Source organism: Myotis yumanensis, unplaced genomic scaffold, assembly GCF_028538775.1.
Source record: "Myotis yumanensis isolate MYYU_CA2020_CCGP unplaced genomic scaffold, mMyoYum1.0.hap1 SCAF_10, whole genome shotgun sequence".
Classification (NCBI taxonomy): domain Eukaryota; kingdom Metazoa; phylum Chordata; class Mammalia; order Chiroptera; family Vespertilionidae; genus Myotis; species Myotis yumanensis.
Genome location: NW_027223761.1, coordinates 29,763,504 through 29,783,081, shown reverse-complemented (window position 1 = coordinate 29,783,081; position 19,578 = coordinate 29,763,504). Strand labels below are relative to the sequence as shown.

The window sequence follows — 19,578 nt, the reverse complement described above, 5'->3', positions numbered from 1 at the left end:
GGATGGGGGATGGGTAGAATTTGCCACTGTCCTAATTTGTCCTGAGGCACTTGCCTGTGCATGGGTGCCCAGCACCTTTGGTGGTTCTTAGTTACTCTGTGTCCTCCTGCTGCCCACCTCCTCCCTGCCTCACCCCAGACCTGCTGCCTGCTCCAAACAATCCAGATTCCCTTCAACCATCTTCTCTCTTCTTAGACCCAGGGCTCAGTTGAACAGCTTGGAGGAATGGGATTAGACTGGGTGATTCATACTTTTGATGTGAAGCCTGGTAGAATTATGTTTCTCCCCTACTCCAGGGACATTTGCATCTTAATGGGCAGTGCTCTGACCCAGAATTTGAAAGGGAAGCCTTGGGTGGTTTTGAATAGTAGAGGGGTTGTATAGTTATGGGGATATGACAAAAGGCAATGCAGGTCCCTTGTGGGTATTGAATGAATCAGTGATTTTCAAAAAAGGGTTTTTACAGAAATCTCTGGTAGGAGATAGCAAAAGAATAAGTAAAGGAGGGAGGCTCAAAGACCCCTCCCCCCCCCCTTTTTTTAAAGGGAATGATTCCACTGCAAAAACAAGTTTAAAACCTAGAGCTGGATGACTAATCCTTTCTAGCTCTGAGATGCTCTAGTTCTCAAATGTTGGGGACCCTGGGCACTAAAGAGGCAAGGTCTCGAGGCCCCTCAAACCCCAGAACTTTGATGACAGACCTACATGATGGTAAAGAAATGGGAGGGAACAGGATGGGGAGAAGGATGAATCAGGCAAGACTTGCCCACCTATGCCAGGAGAGGAGGGGAGTGTGCAGTGTGGCTACGGAGGAGGAGAAGAAAGGCCTAGTCAAACGGGCCGGTCACTTTCTACATGGGTGGGTTTGGACTAAGCTCTCAGCAGTCTAGGTTGTGTGAATCCCCTTTCCACTTCCACTTCCATCTCCTTGGTCCCTGCTGTACATTAACTGTATACCACCCTCAGAGACAGGAAAGGGTGAGCTTGCTCAGTTTATTGTCCCATCCCTTCACTGAATGTTTACATTGACAAGCACCAGAGAGCAAACTGGGTTTCCCTCACTGGGGCCATACAGAGGACAGGCCAAGAGGACCCACATCACAACATCCTGATGCCGGGACTGGGATGGAGCTCACATAAGGTACTTTGATTTCTTCTGCAGGCTTTCGGTGACTGATGCTAGAATTGTCTTGTCATCTTTGTCTGAAACAGCAAGGCAAGTGTTTGTTAGTTTAGTGATGCCAGGGGTAAGGGAAACTCCACATAGCCGGTTACTATGGAGGAACTGCCTGGGACCCTCAATTCTTCCCTGGGGCTGGGCCCCAGTTCTAGTCTCCCAAGGTCAGCTGAGTGTATGTAGCCAAGAGCTGCCAGTTATTTAGCACTTAGTATTTGCCAGGCACTTCCATGCACTCTCACTCATCCCTAAGAAGTAGATGAGAAAATAGGCGCAGAATGGCTTGCCAAGGTCACACGTCTGGTCAGTGGTGGAGCCAGGGCCCTGGCTCATGTGTTTAACAACCAGAATTGAGTGGTCAGGGATCTTTCTCCAGCTGTGGTATGAAAGGTAGATATCTCCCACAGTGCCATCCCTGGTCTAGTTCTGTCACGTAGTTCAGCAGCCACTCTGAAGGCATCACCTCAGTGTGGCAGGCATTTATCTGACTTGAGAGACAGAGCAACAGGACAAGGTCCTTTCCCCAAGGAAAGGCATCTATAACAAGATGAAACAGGTCTATAAACTGGGGAGACCATGGACACCAATGGAATGTCATGGGGCGTTCAGGGAGTGGCAGTGGATGAAGCTTGGAGAGGTAGTCGTGGGCGGGGTGGAGCCTTGTTGGTTGGGATTTTATTGAGAGGATCATGGGAAGGCTAGGACGTTAAGCAGGAGGGAACAAGGAAGGTCAGCTTTGCATTTAGTTCATGCTACTAGCTGTGTAGCTGTGAAGACAGTAGACGGTGTTGGAAGGCATCACATATTTCCCCTACATGCGCACACACGAGCAGAAATGTGGCACACACATGCAGGGTGTGGGCATCCACTAGGCTCCCTTTAGCCCTCTCCTCATTTGTACCTCCCATGACCCCCTTATCCGAGACCAGTCGTTTTCAGTCTTGAATCACTTGCAAAGATTTGTAACCTAAAGATTCTTTCCATGACTCTGCCAGAGAGATTGTGATTGGGGAGTCTGGTTCAGTGTCTTTTTCAAGGCAAGTCTAGGCCTACCAACGGTTGCAAACTACAGTCTGCTGAGGGTTTGCCAACTCTCACATCTGCAGGGGCCAGGCACATAACAAATGACATTGAGGGTGGAGAGTGGTACCAACTATGGCCAATGTTTAACCACCTGATGGCAGATTAAATACAAAACGTTGCCAGCCATATGAATAGAGTCCACAACCCCCAGCACTGCCATTTTGTGCCCCTGCCCCAGATGGGAAACAACCCGTTTCCCACGCCCACCCCACCCCAGGCTCTTCCCGCAGCACCCTTACCATAGACGGTGAGTGTGCAGCTGCTGCGGTCCTTGCCCAGCTCGTTCTCCACCAGCACGCTGTACTCGCCGCTGTCCTTGAGTGTGCAGGTAGGGATGACAATTGTGCATACCCCGCTGGTGGAGTTGTACCAGAACTTGGAGTTGGCTGTAATGTTAATGTCGCCCTTGTAGAGGGTCACAGTGGGCCTGGGGTTCCCAAGGAAGGCACAGGTCATGGTGCAGTCCTGGCCACGCAGCACCGTGTGGGGCTTGAGCGGAGTCAGGAAGCGTGGTGCGTGGCGCCAGTCCTTCTTCTCATACGGCTTTAGCTTGGCGCTCAGGTCTTCGACTGCGAGGATGGAATGCAGAGGCTGTGAGCATCTCCAGGTCCCTACCAGCTCGGAAGGTGCCCTTGAGACCCATCACATGGAATTTTGATGACCTGGGTTAGATTCCCAGATGCCACCAACTCTGGGGACTGACTTTTTATTGCTTCCTAAAGTTCTACCACCACCCTCCCACCCACCTTACCACTTCAGGGTTCCATGATGTAAGCCAGGTGCCAGGTCGTATGCAGCGTTTTATACTTTCCAGACCCTGGAGTCCTAGTCTTCTTTCTAGCCACCGGCTTCCCAGAACTGAGGTGTTATCCTGCTTTTAATCCCCCCTCCAAGCTTTCCTCAATGTCCTCCCAGCCTCCATGGTCTCAGCTCTCTCCTATATAGCCCTGCATTTCACATTTCCTGACACCATCCCTGCCCTTAACCCCTTCCCTCCACAGTTGCTGAACTTCATGCCCACTCCCTTCTCCTTGGAGACCCTTCCCAGTCCTCACTGCCTTCAGCCCCTGGGCTCAGGACCACTCTCAGCACTACACCCCGCCCCTCTCTCTGGCCCAATACTGTCCCCCCTCCCCAAGGGTACCTCCCCACCTCCACCTTAGTCTCACCCCTCAGTGTACCCCAAAGGTGGCTTCTCCCCTAGGCTTCCTGACCTTTATTGCTCTGCCCAGCTTCCCAATGTTCCCACTCCCACCTCAGTGGTTCTCTGATTTTACCTTAAATCCTTGATACCCTCTTGCATCAGGGATCTCAGACATAACCTGACCCCCTAAACACCCTGACTCACTCTTGTCCTTGTTGACGAGCCAAGTGTCCTTGGAGTCCAGTGGATCACTGTCACCGATTTCGTTCCGAGCCAACACTCGGAAGTAGTACTTCCTGCCAGGGAGCAACCCGGTCACGGTGTACTTGTTGCTGAAGACACGCTCTGCAGCTGTGAACCAGGTGGCGGTGCTTGCATCCCGTTTCAAGATGACGTAGTGAGCCTCACCATCCTCCTGCACATCAGGGCTGTGGTTCCAGTTCAGAGTCACGGTGTTGGGAACCTCCTCAAACAGCTGTAGGTTTGTGGGTGGCCGTGGAAAGTCTGGAATAGTCAGAGGGTCCATCAGCCCGTAGGGGTTTAAGGCTTTATTTAAGCTTCTAGCACTCTCTAAAATTTTATTTTTAAAATAACTGACTTGTCTTACAAATTGAGTCTTTTTTAAAAAAATGTTTTTATTGATTTTAGAGAGAGAAAGGGAGAGAGAGAGAAACATCAATGATGAGAGAGAACCATTGATTGACTGCCTCCTGCACTCTCCCCCTGGGGACCCAGCCGGCACCCTGGGCATGTGCCCTGACCCAAAGTGACCTGGTGACCTCTCAGTGCATGGGATGACACTAAACCAACTGGGCCACACTGGTCAGGGCCTCCCCAGTTTTTAATGGATTATTTTCCTCTGTCACCCATTCTCTACTCTGTTTTTCTGAACCTACTCTACATATGTCCTGAAGCTCACCAGATAGGGCAGCAGAAGCTGAAACAAGGGCTTGGTCCTAGTTCAGTGCCCTTGGAGCTTCAGGACAGAGAAAAAGTGGCAACAACCCTCCCCATTAAGGCAAAGGAAGATAAAGTCTTTGTGGCACCAAAGAAGCCTTCACTTCCTGAAGGCAGGATTTTACAGTGGTAGGAAAGCAAGCACAGAGGGAGCTATATTTTGGAGACTGTGCAGGGATGCTCCCCAAGGCCTCTGCCCCTGCCATACCTGCCACGCGTACATGGATGTCATAGTGTGCCTCTCCAAACTCATTCTGGAGCAAGATGCGGTACACCCCCGAGTCGGAGCGCTTGGTGCTGTTGATGAGGAACTGGGAGTGGTTTTTGCCCTTGGCGATAGTTTCCCTGCCTTTGGTGGGGATGCCATCTTTCTGCCAGATCACGTTGGGAGGTGGTGAGCCCTGGTGGTGACAGGAGATGGCACCAGGGGTCACCCAGGTGGTATTTGGGGGGCAGGTTCTCCCCCAATGTTGAGGAGTCTCCTGCCAGGCTCTAGTGTCAGGCGCCTGGCGAGGGGCAGAGGCAGAGACTACGAGAGCTACAGCAGCTATCTTGGTTAAGTGGTGGACATTGGGGCCAGGGTCAGGAATGACTCACGGAGAAGGCAGCATGGATGCAGAGGGCTGTCCCAGCACGAACCACCATGTGACTCTTCAGCCGGGCGCTGAGGTCAAATTTGGGGGCAGCTGAGATGGAGGAGACAGAGATTGGGGCATCCTTCTCTCTTTCCAGAAGACTCAGTTTAAGCCTCCCCTCCAAAGCCTTTCCCAACCTCTCCTCCTTCATGCCCTCATCATAGGCCAGTGATGGCGAACCTTTTGAGCTCGGCATGTCAGCATTTTGAAAACCCTAACTTAACTCTGATGCCGTGTCACATATAGAAATTTTTTGATATTTGCAACCATAATAAAACAAAGATTTATATTTTTGATATTTATTTTATATATTTAAATGCCATTTAACAAAGAAAAATCAACCAAAACAATGAGTTCGCGTGTCATAGGTTCGCCATCACTGTCACAGGCCATACAGTCATCTAACAGCCCTGCAACACTGTGAAGCATTTGTTTTCTCATCTGTCTTCCTCTGATAGTATGAAAAACCCTTGAGGACAGGTCGAGTGCCTTATTTGTTTCATTATCCCTCTCATCTCCTTTGGCACACAGTAGATACTATTTGGCACATAATGAGGTGTTTTTTGTTTTTTTGGTGGGGAAGCCCCTAGGATCACCCCTGGCTCTGTCCAGGCACAAGTATGGATGACTATTTCTTGATCACAGTATGACCCAATTTTTCTCTGTGGAACGAGGTCCGAGAGAGGAAGGTTTGGAGGCTAGGATAAACCCCTGGCCCTCTGTGCGCTCACCTGGTGGTGGCATGGCACGGACCCCCTCGTCCAGCTCCACGGGCTCCCCAACCCCAGCCTCATTCACAGCCCGGATTCGGAAGAAGTATTTCTGCCTCTCGGTGAGGCCTCCCACTGTGTAGCAGGTGCCCGAGATGGGGATCTTTGTGCACTTGGACCACTCTTTGGAGTCTTCAGCTCGCATCTCCAGGATGTAGCCAGAGGGTGGGTCTCCCTCTGCAGGCTCCCGCCAGGCCAGGGAGATACTGGAGTTGGAGGAATCAGACACGTGCAGGCCCTGCACCAGGCCGGGGGGTTCTGGGGCACAACATGCATCAAGTCAGCCCCCAAACTCATTTTCACTCAATCCTGTGCCAGTTCCCACATTCAATAGCCCTGGAAGCTAACTTCACAACTTCTCTCTCCACTCTCACAGTTAATACCTTCAATACCTGACCTTGCACACTCAACGATCTCCAGGTTTAATTCTCTCACTGACTCAACACTTTCACCCTTGAAGTCAGTATCCTCCAAATTCAACATATTATACACATTCAACCCCTCTATATGCAACCCCCCAAGCTTTAACCCACCTATCTCCACCACATCCATTTACATACAGTATCACCACCTCAACTCCTAAACTTAACACTCTCCTACCATCTACCTAACACCACTACTCCATCCTCAACCATGCTTCTATTACTTCCCTTAATACCAGAAATACTCAGAGTTTAATAAAAATTTTTTTTTCCAACCTGCCTCCTCACTGTCTCTGGTCTCAATCTTTATTTGTTGGCTTTCTTACGTGTCTGAATTCTGTTTCTCTGGTAGGCTGGAAGCTCCCAGAAAGTGAAGACTCTTTGATACTGCCCCTTCCCAGCCGATTACACTTTCCCATAGAAGCAGTCCTCTTTCTACGGTGAGTGGGCTAATTCCACTATGTGTTGGGGCCTGGGAGCCCCTAACTCACTGACAGGGTCTCTGGCCACCACTGAGTTGGATGGTATGCTGGGATGTCCGGGGCCTGCCTTATTCACAGCTATAACTCGGAATTCATATTCTGTATCCTCCAGGAGACCATCCACTGTGCACTTGGTGCCTGAAATGGGAATTTGAGTGGTCATGAGGCCAGGAGGTCCATGCAGTAAGAGGGCAAGGAAGAGAGGGTCGTGGATGCTATTAAAATCCCCAAAGGAATTGGGGAAGGGAGTATGTTCAGATCAGCAGGGGTCATGGTCCATCCGGCAAAGCCTCTCTTAGTCCCTTCTGGGCCTCTGTCTCCAGGAACTCACCCTGGATGGGGTCCTTGTTGAATGGCACCCACAGGTTACTGCCTTTCTTCCTTCGTTCTACAATGTAGCCGAGCACTGGGGCTCCCCCATCCTGGGTGGGCGCATTCCACGTGATGGTCACGGTCTCTTTGGTCACATCAGTCACTTGAGGCTGGGAGGCAAGACCAGGGGGCTCTATAGGGGATGGGGAGAGGGCAGAGGTTAGGAGAGGGAGCACATAGACAGTTGCCCACCCCATGTTGACCTCTGGCTGCCTCCTTAAAAACATACACACAACTTAAACCCATGATTCTTAACTCTGATTGCACATTAATATGAAGTGGGAAGAAAAAAAGAACAAAAAACACACCACCAATAACTAGATCCTACCTCCAGATAGTTTAATTTAATTGGCCTGGGGTGGAGGCCAGGCACCAGCATTTTTAAAAGGACTTCTGGTGATTCTAATGTGTAGCCAAGATTGAGAATCACCCACTTAAACCTTCCAACATGTGTCACCCCCAATGCCCCAGTTTTTAAAAAATTTATTTAGTGTGTGTGTGTGTGTGTGTGTGTGTGTGTGTGTGTGTGTGAGAGAGAGAGAGAGAGAGAGAGAGAGAGAGAGAGAGAGGCTGTTACACATATTTATGCAATTTATGCATTTATTGGTTGACTTCTGTATGTGCCCTGACCAGGGATTTAACCCACACCTTGACATATTGGAATGACACTCTAACCAACTGAGCTACCCAGCCAGGTTGCTCCAGTTCTTAAGGTACTGTCTTGACATGTTGGGACATGGGATCAGTTGGAAGGAGTATAGCAAGTAATTAAGTAGTAATCTTAATTAAAATATTGATGTTATCAAGGGTTTTCTTTGGAAAAAATCTTAGCATGGATTAAGGTTATCCCTAAAGTAACATCTCTCACTTGGGTTTGGGATGATTTCTGGAGTGGAGAAACCAAGTGGAGTCAGGTCCCTGGAATTGTGCACAGTTTTGGAAATATACGCAGGAGTATGTTATGCATGTGCTCTGACTGGGGAAAGTTGAGAATTCCTGCCCCACAGGATGTTTGGCTCTTACTCTGGAATCCATCTGTTTCATGGGTGGCTAGAGAAATGACCCTGTGAAATTCCCCACAGACCAGCATTCCTCACTGGCTCAAGGCCCCCATCCTGAACCCTGAGTTTGCCACTGAGCTGTGGGCTATCTCACTGACCGATAGGATTTCCTGCAAACACTTCATCTGTCTCCAGAGGGTCGCTCACTCCTTCCGAATTGACGGCCAGGATGCGAAACTGGTAGGCTTTTCCCTCTTCCACTTTGTTGGTGGAGAACTGGGTGACTTTACTGTCCACTTCACCTATTTTAATCCAGGACTTCTTGCCGACTGCCCTCCGTTCCACTATGAACTGTGTCACAGGCCGCCCACCGTTGTCCTTTGGGGCCTTCCACTTCATGTGCACACAATTACCCGAGAGCTCCAGGAACTCCACTCGGCCCTGGGGAGGCTTGGGACGGTCTGAGGACAGAAGATGCCGTCAGAATGGGGCTTTGGAGCAAAGGGTCACAGGGATTCATCCCACTTGCCAGTGGCCCAGCCAGACTAAAACATAGTTAGATTCTGAACTTTCTGGACCGCCCCCCCCCCTTCCCTGTGTCCACTGCCCCTCCTTCTAAGACCTGTCTAAAGATTTGATCCTTGCCCCCGCATCTCCTGTCTGCCTCAGAGTGGGTAGGCTAAAGACCTGAGGGGCCTTGTCAGACCCTCATCTTGTCCCCTTCCAGACAAGATCTCCCCCTCTTCTGAGCTTCCAGAAGTCCAGTGTTCTCTGGTATTAGACATGTTAGGATTACATGTCTACAAGTCTCTGTCCCTTTTGGGTTGAAGGACTGCTGGGGATACTTCACCTCTGTGTCCTCAGGACTAGGAACACAAAGGAAGTGCTAAGTTTTGCTATTGGATTGAACCGAAACCCAAACCTTCCCACCCCACCGCTTGATGGAGATGCAGGAGGAGGAGGTAGAGATGGTATGTGTGTGTTGCAAGTAGAATATGAGTTCACTAAGGTTAGCTTCTCGTCTCTTTACTCAACCTTATGCTCCGACCCATCTCAAATCCCATTCCCACACCTATTCCAAGTTTTTCTCCAATCTCATTTTATCCTCAACCTCACTCCCAACTCCAATACTCTCCCCAACCAACCTCACTTCCATCCCTAAAATCCCACCTCTTTTACCTCATTGACACCATACTCCCAACCATGTCCTCATCTCCAAGTCAATAACAATACTTAAGTAACATTTGAAGGTCTATTATATGCTACGCACTATGCTGCGTGCTTTATTCACTTGAAGTAGATACTTTAAAAAAATCACCCTCTTCCACAGAGAAACTGAGGCTTAGGAAGGTTAACTGACTTGCCCAAGGCCACCTAGTGGGGCTTCTGGCTACAAAGCCAGAACTCTATTACCATTCTCAACCCAAACTCCAACTCTGTCTCTTCCTACCCTGAGCACTGGACGCAGGTGCCTTCAGCCCAGCCCACCCAGGGTCCTGCCCTCACCCAGCACGTTGAGGTGCAGAGTGGCTGTGGCTGAGCCATGGTCATTCTTGAGCTTGAGCAGGACAAGGCCGCTGTCCTCACGCACGCAGTTGGAAATGGTGAGCAGTGCCTGGTCTTCCCTGCGCTCCATGGACACGCGTTCCTCCTCTGTCACCTCCACACCATCCTTGTACCATATCACTTTGGGAAGTGGCTTGGCCCGGAAGGGCACCTTGATGTTCGCAGTGTGGCCCACCTTCACAGTCACTGGGTGCGCTGCGAGTGCCTCCAGTAGGGTGGGGTCGATAGTAGGAGGATCTGCAGGGCCGGATGGTAGGGAAGACTCACACAATAAGGATGGGGGAGGAGTTGAGGGGGTGGAGGAAGAGCATGTGGGTGTGGCAGGCGTGGTTGAGGTTTGTCTACAGTGGGACCTTACCTGCGATGAATACTGAGGCTTCACTCTCGGCGCCCTTGGCCCGGAACGTGTACTTGCCCTCATGCTCTGGGCCCATATTGGGGAAGATGAGCTTGTGCACCGCACCCTGCTTCACGATCTGCACGCCTGGCAAATCCGTGATCTGGGGGGCGAGAAGTGGGTGTGAGTGCGAGTGTGTGCCCACTGAACCCCTTCCTCCATGGTCCCTTCCCTAGCCCCTGCTCCAACCTCCTTGCCATCCTTCAGCCACACGCCCTCCACCTTCTCATCGTTCAGCACTACGCATAGCTCAGCCGGGCTGCCTGTGGCCGCATGCACATCGGACATCCCACTCTTCACACTGGCCAGACGCTCTAGGGAGAAAGGGAGCAGAGGCTTTGGGAAGGGGCAGGTGTACTGTATCTTTTAAAATCATTTATGGCGAGCAGGAGGTTTGGAAATGATCAATGGGCGATTGGGAAATGGTCAGTGTGGGAACTGGAACTAGTTAGGTGAAGGGTTGGGGAAAGGTTAGTGGCACTGGGAAATGGCCACCAGGAAGACTAGGAGATGACTAGTGGGGTTGGGGTGAGAGTAGCCAATCGTTCTAGAATGGTCAGTGGGACTTATGATGCTCAGTCAAAGAAGGAGATTAGATGGTGGGGATGCAGGTGGTTGGTGGAGTTGGGATGATTAGTTGTGGTGTTGCTGGTCTGTGGGATGCCCAGGGTCATTGGGAATTGAGGGTGGTAAGGATCAGTGGGCAATGGCCTGGGCTACTGAGTGGGGTCTGATCAGGATCAAGGGGTGTGGGATGATCATGGTTGCTGGGGATAGTCGGAGGGTAGAAGTAAAGGATGGATGAAGTAAAGGGGTTTTGGATAGAGTTCAAGAGATGGGGGATGATCAGGGTCTAGGAGATAGAGATGTTCAGAGCCTGGGAGGTCACAATGTGGGAGATGGGGGTGGTCAGAGTTGGGGAGGTAGGAACTGATCATGGTCTGGGGGAGGGTTGGAGTCATAGGGGACTGATCCATATCCAGACTGACAGGGTGTGTACCCTCCACGGTGACTGTGGCAGTACTGCAGTATTCAGTGGGGTCCCCATCCTGCATTGCGACCACGGTGTACTCGCCACCGTCACTGAGCTGTGCATCCTCAATGATCAGCTCTGCTCGCTTGCCCTCATGGTTCATGCTGTACTTGGTGCTGCGCTCCAGCAGCTGCCCATCCTTCTTCCAGCGCAGTGTCACATTCTTGGATGTCAGCTCACACTCAAGACATGCACGGCTCCTCTCTTTCACACGTACATTCTTGAGGGTGCTCACAAACTTGATGGGGATGCCTGCGGACAGAGAAATGCTTGGCCCCCAACCACCTACGTCCTCTTCTGCAGCTATTTGCTGCCCTGTTCATCTTTTTGGCCCCAGAAAGCACAGGGACTTGTGACACGGAGTGTGTTTACTTGCTAGCTGACTGCAATGCACTCATTCTCTGAGTCTCAGTTTCCTCATATGTAAAATGGGATAAATGCCCCCCTGTAACCCCAAACATAACATCATTGTCTCTCTGGTGTCTGGGTCTTTACACATGTATTCCCTCTTTTGAGAATGTCCCCTCCTCTCCCTCCTTCTCTGAAAGCTGAACTACTTCTTTGTTCTTCTTGGTAAAGCTTGGCCATCACCTCATCACATTCTTTCTGTCATTGCCAGGTGGTGCCTCTTCTTTGTGCTCCTACAGCTTCTGTGTCTCCCTCCATCACAGTAATGATAATTCCATGTTGCATGTGTCAAGTGTGGTTTCCATGTGCGACATGTTTCTTGGTGTACCCTCATCATCAGGTACAATCCTCCAAACTGGTTACAAGAATGTGACTAGTCAAGAGTGATGTGCTGTAATATATGTAATAGGTGATATAACAATTTCTTGGCCCATGATTTTCCAGCTGACAATAAGACCCTCATATATCTTGACTCCTTGCTTGAAAACTTCTGTTCTAATTCCATTTCCACACGTGCCTCTCCCACTACACTAGGAGTTAGTGGAGAGGCAAACCCTCTCTGTTTCTAGTACCCATCAAAGGGCCTTGCAAAAAGGAGATGGGTGGATGGGTGGGTGGATAGATGAATGAATGGATGGATGGTTGAATGGGTGGATGGATGACTGCCCATATGGAAGTTGCTATGGCATAAAGCCCACCCCTCAAGTTCTGGCCCAATCACTCACGGTCAATAGTGAGCTGGGCCTTCTGTACCAGGTCCCCCACCTGGGCAGAGAACTCGCCGCTGTCACTGAGTCTGGCATCCTTAATCTTAAGCGTGTGGGTCAGACCATCCTCAGACACTGAGATTTCATACTTTTCATCCCTCTTCAGCTCCTTCCCATTGAACTTCCACACAAAGTCGGGCACTTTCTTGGAGAGACGGATCTCAAATACAGCTGTCTGGCGCTCTGTCACCTTCACTGGCTTCATCTCTCCCAAGAATGTCAGCGGCTCATCTGCAGCAAAAAGTAGGAGGGCAATCATTGGACTGCAGCCCTGGTCTCCCCTGAGCAGTGGGATGGTGAAGGGGGCATAGAGACTCAGGTGTCATTGGCCTCCTGTAGCCCATAGTTGGGGAAAGTATCCTTCCTTTCATTCTGCTCGCAAATCCTCTAATGGTGTTTATATGATCTCCTTCCCAGGGATCTTAATGGCAATTTTAAAAAGCACTTGTGTAGTTTTAGATATGTGCCAGGAACTCTTCTAGCCAATGTGCATATAGTAATGCATCCAATTCCCACACAAGTAGATTCTACTATTATTCCCCTTCTTACAGATGGGGAAATGGAGGCAAAGAGAAGTTAAATAACTTGCCCCAAATCACACAGCTCATAAATGACAGAATCTGGGATTTGAACCCCAATAGTCTAATTCCAGAGATTGTACTCTTAACCACTATACTACACTGGCCCATGGCACTTACTATCGCATAGTCCTCTCCCTTACACCACTTGTCTCCCTGCTCAATGAACTCCCATTCCCATGCAGTCCTTTCCTGCATAGCCCCACAGTCCTCTCTTTCATATCCCCATGGACCCCATCCATGCTATTTCTCTCCCTCACCCCGACCATGTCCTCCTTGTGCCCCAATGCTCACACTCATACCCAGCACTTTGAGCTCTGCAGTCATCCGCTTGTCACACACAGTCAGGCTGTAGGTGCCTGCGTCGTTCATATTCACGTTGGTAATAACCAGCATGTACTTGGTGCCCACCTGCTTCACATCATACTTGCCCAGGGAGTACTGGATCCTCAGTGGTTCAGTACCCTGCCGCATGAAACAGGTAGGAAAGCTGATGAAGTGGTTTAGGAGACTTTCGGAGGTCCCCATTTCCCAAGGCCAGTCTGAACTGGAAGACTGCCATGTCTACCTCCTTAAGAACTTAAAACACACCCAGAGGCTGATAAGATCTCTCTCTAGCCTCATCCTCTGGCTCATTGGGATCCAGGGTCCCTGCCTTTCCTAAGGCCTGAACTCTTCCTATGCATGAGTTCATTTGATGCTTTCTCTTAGAGGCACAGAGACCTTCAGGACCATCTAATCCCGTCTTTTCAGATGGGTAGACTGAGGCATAGAGGAAAGTAAATGTCTCAAATTAAACAGCAAAGTGGTAGAACAGCTAAGAATAGAGCCCAGCTCCCAGACAGTTTTTACCATATCAGGCGGCATCCTCTTGATGGGATGGAAGAAAGGATATGGCTGATGGAAAATGAGAGGGTCTGCGAAGGGAGGGGGTGCAGAGAGGAAATGATATTGCAGGGTGGGCCCTGACTAGGAGCTCCCCACCTTGACCCATGTCATCTTGGTATTGGGGTCCTTCAGCTCCATGATGCACTCAAAGACCACCGTGGTGTCAATCTTGGTCTCTATGTCTTCCAGGGGCTTTAGGATCCGGATGGCCTGAGAGATTGGGATAACAAAATGGCCGTGTTGAGGGTGCCTGAAGCCTGCCCAGTTTGTGTCCCCAATCCTGGAGGAGCTCCCCAAGGTATGGGGAGAAATGACTAGACTGATTAGATAGCTTGCTTCCCCCTAACTCCTGCCACTGATCAACTGGAGGATTTAGGGGGAGACAGATAAGCTAGGGGATGAGAAAAGCAAGTACGATGTAAAGCAGGTTAGCACCATTTGCAGGACAGTTACTATGGACCTGGACCCATTACATAGATTTTCTAATTCCATTGTAGGTGAGTAATAATGACAAATTGGTTGAGTAAATGAAGGAAGATAACACAAAAACAAATGGAAGCAAAAATGTAGTTTTCATTTGGTAGATGAGGAAACTGAGGTTCAGAGAGATGCCCATGTTCAGTTAAAAAGGCAGTAGAACTGGGATTTGAACCTAGGTCTGTCTGACTCCAAGTCCATGCAAGTATATTAGGGAGTGAAGAGAGGAGAGGTAGAAGGGAGGTGACTTGAGTTCCTTTCCTGCTTTTGCTGTAGACTATGCTTTTGAGTATGTGTGTGCAGGCCAGGAGACACAAAGGTGCTAGCCCTTTTGGTGAGACCCAGGCCCAGCCTGCAGACCCATGCCCCCCAATAGGCACTGACCTCCACCTCTACTTTTTTCATCCCTTTGAGCTTCTTGAGCAGCCCCCGGAAGTCAGTGAATCCGTGCTCCATGCAGACCTTCTCAAAGTCCTTCTTGGGCACGTTGGCCAAAATCTCCAGCATCTCTTTCTCATCTGTCACTTTCTTCGGCGGCTTCTTGGGAGCAGGGGGAGTCCTGGGAGGAGGTGGGGGACCGAGTTTGGACTCAGCAACTCCCTTGGAAGACAGAGGGAGCTTCTCCTAACCTTGAGATACCCCTCCCCACTCCATGGATTCTTGGAGCAAGGGCCATTAAATCAAAACCCTGTTGAAAGGCCTTCAAGAAGCTCTAGCCTGGAGAATGGGGGGACAGCGTCCTGGGCAGAGGAGCCTTCCAGTCTCACCTCTTCTTCAACATCTTTTTGAAGTCCATTTTTTCTTGACCTGAGGACAGAGAGAGGGACAGGGTCAGACAGGGGAATTTGGTTCTTCAGGAGAAAGGCCAGGTGGAGGGGGCTGGCTCACCCTCTGTCACCAGCAAGGACACGGTATAGATGGCATCTGCATGGTCATTGCTTGCAATGCACTTGTAGTTGTCAGAGTCATCCGAGGTCAGTGGCTCTAGCTGGATCAGAATCAGGCCATTAGTAAGGGACAGGGGAGGGGACCATAGGGAGACTTTCTGTAAGAAAGAAAGGCATATTTGGGGGCTGGGGAAGGAGCTGAGTGTTGGGGGTGTATGTGCGGAGGATTGAACAGCCTCTATGATTTGGAGGTAGCAGTCAGTGTGAGTGTCCGTGTTTATAGCCTGATTCTGCATGGACTCTCCCCCTTGGTGGTGAGCTCCTGGAACACAGGGACTTCCTCTGGGTTGTAATTCTATCTGCAGCTTCTGGCAATGGGCTAAGTACTCTTTTCTTTAACACATAATTACTCCTCTGTACCATGGGGCTGAGCCCCTGGGGAAATAGTGGTGAATAAGACTGTCTTGGGCCTATAGCGTGGTATTTACAGCCTAGTGGGCTCTCAGAAAGGGTTTGCTGAGTGAATGAGTTTGTGCAAAGGTTGGCGAAGAGGGGACTCTGGGTCTTTGTGAGGAGAAGGAACCAACTTTTGTTTCTGGGGGAGCAGGGGGGCTCTTTGCTTTTCACAATGGAAGTTGGGGACAGGACCAGTTGGGAAAGGAGTAATTATAGGCCTAGGTCTCCTAGGAATCCATCTCTCCAGACTAGAGGTTGCAGAAGCTGGTTAGACCTAAGAATTATCAGCCCCTGGCAAGACTCTTCTGGAAGACTATCCTGAAAAGCCCAGGAACCCTACCCGCACTCCTACTCTATGACCAGGCCCTCCCTCCATCCCTCAACTCAGCTTTCCTCTACTCACTATGGTCCTGCCCCTTTCTGGCGACACAGGTAGCGTTGGTCTCCTGTTCTTTTAGGCTCACACACCTTTTAAAATACTCCTTCTTTTCCATTTGTTCTGGCCCCCTCCTGGTTCTGCCTTTGTTCTGGCTCTGCCTTGCCCTGCCCCTACAGTTTGGTCCCCTACTCACTCTGGGAAGGCTCCAGCTCCTGACTAGCCTCTCTTATCCTGCCCCTCCTCTAGGGTAATGACAGCCTCTTTTCCCATCTCCCAGTTCTGGGGTCTCCCTGTGACTGTCTTGTGGGTGAGAGGACCCGCGGCTCTCCAGGGTAGGGTCCCTCCCTCTGGCCTCCTGGGTAACTGGATCTCAGGCTGGGCCCCGCACCTTCAGCACGTGCTCCTTGTTAACGCTGTCGTAGAACATCTTGGCAGACTCCTTGATGGGGATGCCACTTTCCCTCTTCCAGGAGATGTTCGGTTTGGGGTTCCCCTGCACCTGGGCTCGGAACACAGCTTTCTCCCCTGCAGTGGGCACAGGACACATGTTCACCTGGTAGCCTCCAGGCTTCACCTGCTGCCTGCTCCCTGCCTCCTTCCAGGGATCTCGCCCCAGCCCAGGCAGGAGAAGGAACCTTGGCCTGGCTCTGACAGTGTTTGCGTGTTGGAGACTGCGGTGGGATGGCTGGGGTTATGGGAAAGAAAGGGAAGCACCCAGGAGCCTGGGGAGACATGCGATGGGGTCAACGTACCCTCAGACGCAGTGACCGGCTGAGGCTTCTCCACGAACTCAGGGACGCTCTCGCCCTCAGGGATGTTGGAACTGCGAGTCACCAAACTGAAGAACTGGACAGTGCTCGACGAGGACGACTTAGTCATGACTTCCTCTGTGGTAGCAGGAGAGAGGTCAGAGTGAGCTCCAGGCAGAGCTCAGGCTGGTACTAGAGCACTGGCCTTTTCTTGAGGGGATGGTGGGATACTTTAGGCCAGCGGACCAGCTTTGACCAAGAAAGGAGGCCCTTAGAGCCTGGAGTCATTGTGTGATGGCACATTTCAACCACCAGGGGGAGCCGATTTCTCTCCCAACCCTTCAATGGTCAATCACCCTTTTTGGGCCACCGCCCTGAGTACTAATATATATATATGTTTTTTGTTTTTTTTTTAAAGGAGACTTCTCTTTTTGGAATTTCTTAATCTCTTGTGCTTGTCTCCTGGAGGTCCTGATCCCCCAGTAACCTGAGGAGGGGCTGGGCTTGCTCCTGCTTGGGAGGCCTGGTAGCTTAGCTGAGCTCTGCTGTGGGCCTTCTCCCTGCCCTCCTGTGGTTCCGCATTCATTGCCATGGAGTAGTGATTCCTGACTGAGGGACAGGAGACATTCCCAGTCCAGTGGGACTACATATGGGAATCTCATCATCTGAAAGAGCATATCCAATGTGGTAATATCTATAATAATAAAAGAGTAATATGCTAATTAGAGCGGATGTCCTTCCTGACAACCTTCTGGACTAAGCTGGGGCTGCAAGGGAAGCCCGGGTCCCGAGTGCCAGAGGGAAGCCAGTGCCAGCAGCCGGGGGAAGGAAGGCCTAATCTTTCATGAATTTCATGCATCGGGCCTCTATAGTTTTATATTTGGGAAACAAAAAGTTATTTTTTCAATATAAACTACACAAAATCTCGTTGGCTTAGTGAGTTAATCACAATTGCTCTGAATCACGGTGCCCTTTCCTCGTCAGGAACTGTGCTAAGCAGAGATTATTTTATTTAATCCTCATAGTGACCCGGTGAAGGAGGTGCCTGTATTATTCCCACCAACCTGAATGACTGAGGAGAGAAAAATGTGTTAAGAAGCCCTGTGCCTGCTGTTAACTAGTGTCAGAGGTCTCGAACAAGCTGTGTGCAGGCCGCACCCAGCCTGTACATGTCTTATTTGACCTGCACAACGTTTAAACAAAAAGTAGCCCTATATCTACCAATTGTGAGATTTCACATAAACGTTCAGATTTCTGGATTCTTGTATTTCCATATGGTAACAACTAGTGGGAGGTGAATATGGCTGCCCCTTCAGATGTGGTATGTCCTCTCGAGTTCACCTCAGTCTCTTTCATGCATTTATGTTCCCTGCCTGGACCCTGAGGGTCAGTGGTTTTAAACTCTGGCCACATATTAGAATCTCTGAGAGTTTTAAAAACAAACACCTGGTTTAACAGTTGGGTGAGGCTCAGGTATTGCTATGTTTTTTACTCCTCTCCCTCTCGCGCCCACACTAGGATGACTCTAACTCCAGCTGGTGCTGATAATCCCTGCTATCATCACTTGAACTTGCAACTTCTGCCCTCAGGTCCCCGTCTCCTCTTAGCTCTGCGTCACTGACCAGGAGGGGGTGGTGTAGCATGTTTATCTGGCTTTGACCTCTGTGCACAGAGGGCTCTGAAGGACAGCCTGTCCAGGACTTTGAGGGAGGGGCAATGGCTGAGAGGATGGGGATTCAATATCCTGGCCCCTGGCCATTTGTTAATCACTCTTCTCTAGAGACATGACTGAAACAATCTGTTTTGGTCTGAGGCCATTTCTCAGCTTTTCCTTGGATCTGTCCTCCCCAGGTCTGGTCCCCAAGGGCTGAGAGCCTGGAAGCTGAGGTCACTTGTTTAGCTGTTCATCCTCTCTTGGCAGGCAGCTCAAAGTCTCCTCTCTCTTCAGTGGAACAGGGTCAGCATTACTCATATGTAGATAAGGTGGCTGCCCCCTAACTCCCTCCATGCTGAAATTCTACCATCAGGGATGCATGTGTTTGCCTATGGCTCTGATCTCAAGCAATTAAGAGTACATCAGTCACTCACACACAGCCGTGTGATTGATTTTTTGTAAGCTGTTTTCCTGGAGAGCTGATCTGTGGGTGAACATAAGACTGGCTGAGGCTTTATCAAGGCACAGATTAGAAGCACAGGTTGGGAGAGGGTTGCTCTTGGTACCGCAAATACTGAGGCCACCCAGCCAGCGGGTGGATGTGGAGGAAGGAAGGCTGCCCCTTCGCAATCCCCCCGGCCCCTATTCTACTTGCCTCCCACGATCTTGGTTGTCTTGGAGAAGGTCTGCACGTGGGTGGAGGAGCTGGAGAACTCCATGGACACGTGCTCCTGCATCATCTGGTTGTGGTGAATGGTTGTCATGGTGACAGCAGGCGTGGGCACTCACCTGGGAGGACAGGCAGAGGATGAGGCCATGAAGGACCAGTAAGGGAGTAGGAGGGAGATTCAGAGATGGTGTGTGTGTGTGTGTGTGTAGAGGGGCAGGTGGACACGGGGGGTGAGAGGTCAGGTGAGAGGCAATACGCCTTTTCTCTCTGGCCTCTATCTTCTCCCCTTTGTATCTCACTTTCCCAACCTGGCTACAAGGACCAATGGGCTTGTCCCCCACTGAGTAATCCCAAACCATTCCAAGTTCTGGGAGGAGAGGATGTAGGGCTTAGGTTTATCCTGCAAACCAGGTAAGGCCCAGAGGCACTTGAGGATACTTATGGACAGCTACATGGAATGAGGGAGGCAGGGCTGGAGATTTCATTGGGAGGAATGAAGTCAGATCTAAGAAGGAACTTCCTGACTAAGCCACACTGGAGCAGCCTTGGCAGGAAGCTGTGGATGTTCTCCTGGGCCTTGGGGCCCCTGGCCCTGGCGGAATGCCAAGACAGATGACAGCTCATTT

General features: G+C 50.5%; 1 protein-coding gene and 1 long non-coding RNA gene across 2 annotated transcripts; one reads left to right on the top strand and one right to left on the bottom strand.

The window, feature by feature from the left end:
• Positions 1 to 976: 976 nt before the first annotated feature.
• IGSF22 (immunoglobulin superfamily member 22) lies at positions 977 to 19,092 on the bottom strand. The gene is made up of 22 exons (XM_070428172.1): positions 18,938 to 19,092; positions 16,632 to 16,766; positions 16,268 to 16,404; positions 15,046 to 15,145; positions 14,925 to 14,964; positions 14,542 to 14,716; positions 13,777 to 13,890; positions 13,095 to 13,257; positions 12,173 to 12,445; positions 11,007 to 11,291; positions 10,196 to 10,320; positions 9,968 to 10,109; positions 9,550 to 9,846; positions 8,202 to 8,504; positions 7,002 to 7,175; positions 6,680 to 6,808; positions 5,728 to 6,024; positions 4,959 to 5,047; positions 4,570 to 4,762; positions 3,609 to 3,908; positions 2,500 to 2,829; positions 977 to 1,203 (listed from the first exon to the last, which is right to left on the bottom strand). Exons 1-22 carry the CDS (start codon positions 19,044 to 19,046, stop codon positions 1,133 to 1,135), a joined length of 3,981 nt encoding a protein of 1,326 aa, XP_070284273.1. The 5' UTR covers positions 19,047 to 19,092; the 3' UTR covers positions 977 to 1,132.
• Positions 6,589 to 14,233, top strand: LOC139019026 (uncharacterized). Its single transcript, XR_011472972.1, has 3 exons — positions 6,589 to 6,628; positions 12,321 to 12,457; positions 13,870 to 14,233. It is a non-coding gene; the product is annotated as an uncharacterized lncRNA (long non-coding RNA).
• Positions 19,093 to 19,578: the final 486 nt, after the last annotated feature.

What these genes read in the sequence shown, in the direction of transcription:
- IGSF22 (XM_070428172.1), bottom strand. Translation starts at nt 19,046, where the DNA reads ATGACAACCATTCACCACAACCAGATGATGCAGGAGCACGTGTCCATG. An exon ending in GTCCTTGCTGGTGACAGAGG is followed by an intron (nt 14,965 to 15,045) that starts GTGAGCCAGCCC and finishes CTCTGTCCTCAG; the next exon opens with GTCAAGAAAAAATGGACTTC. An exon ending in GGTGGCCAGAGACCCTGTCA is followed by an intron (nt 6,025 to 6,679) that starts GTGAGTTAGGGG and finishes GTTGTGCCCCAG; the next exon opens with AACCCCCCGGCCTGGTGCAG.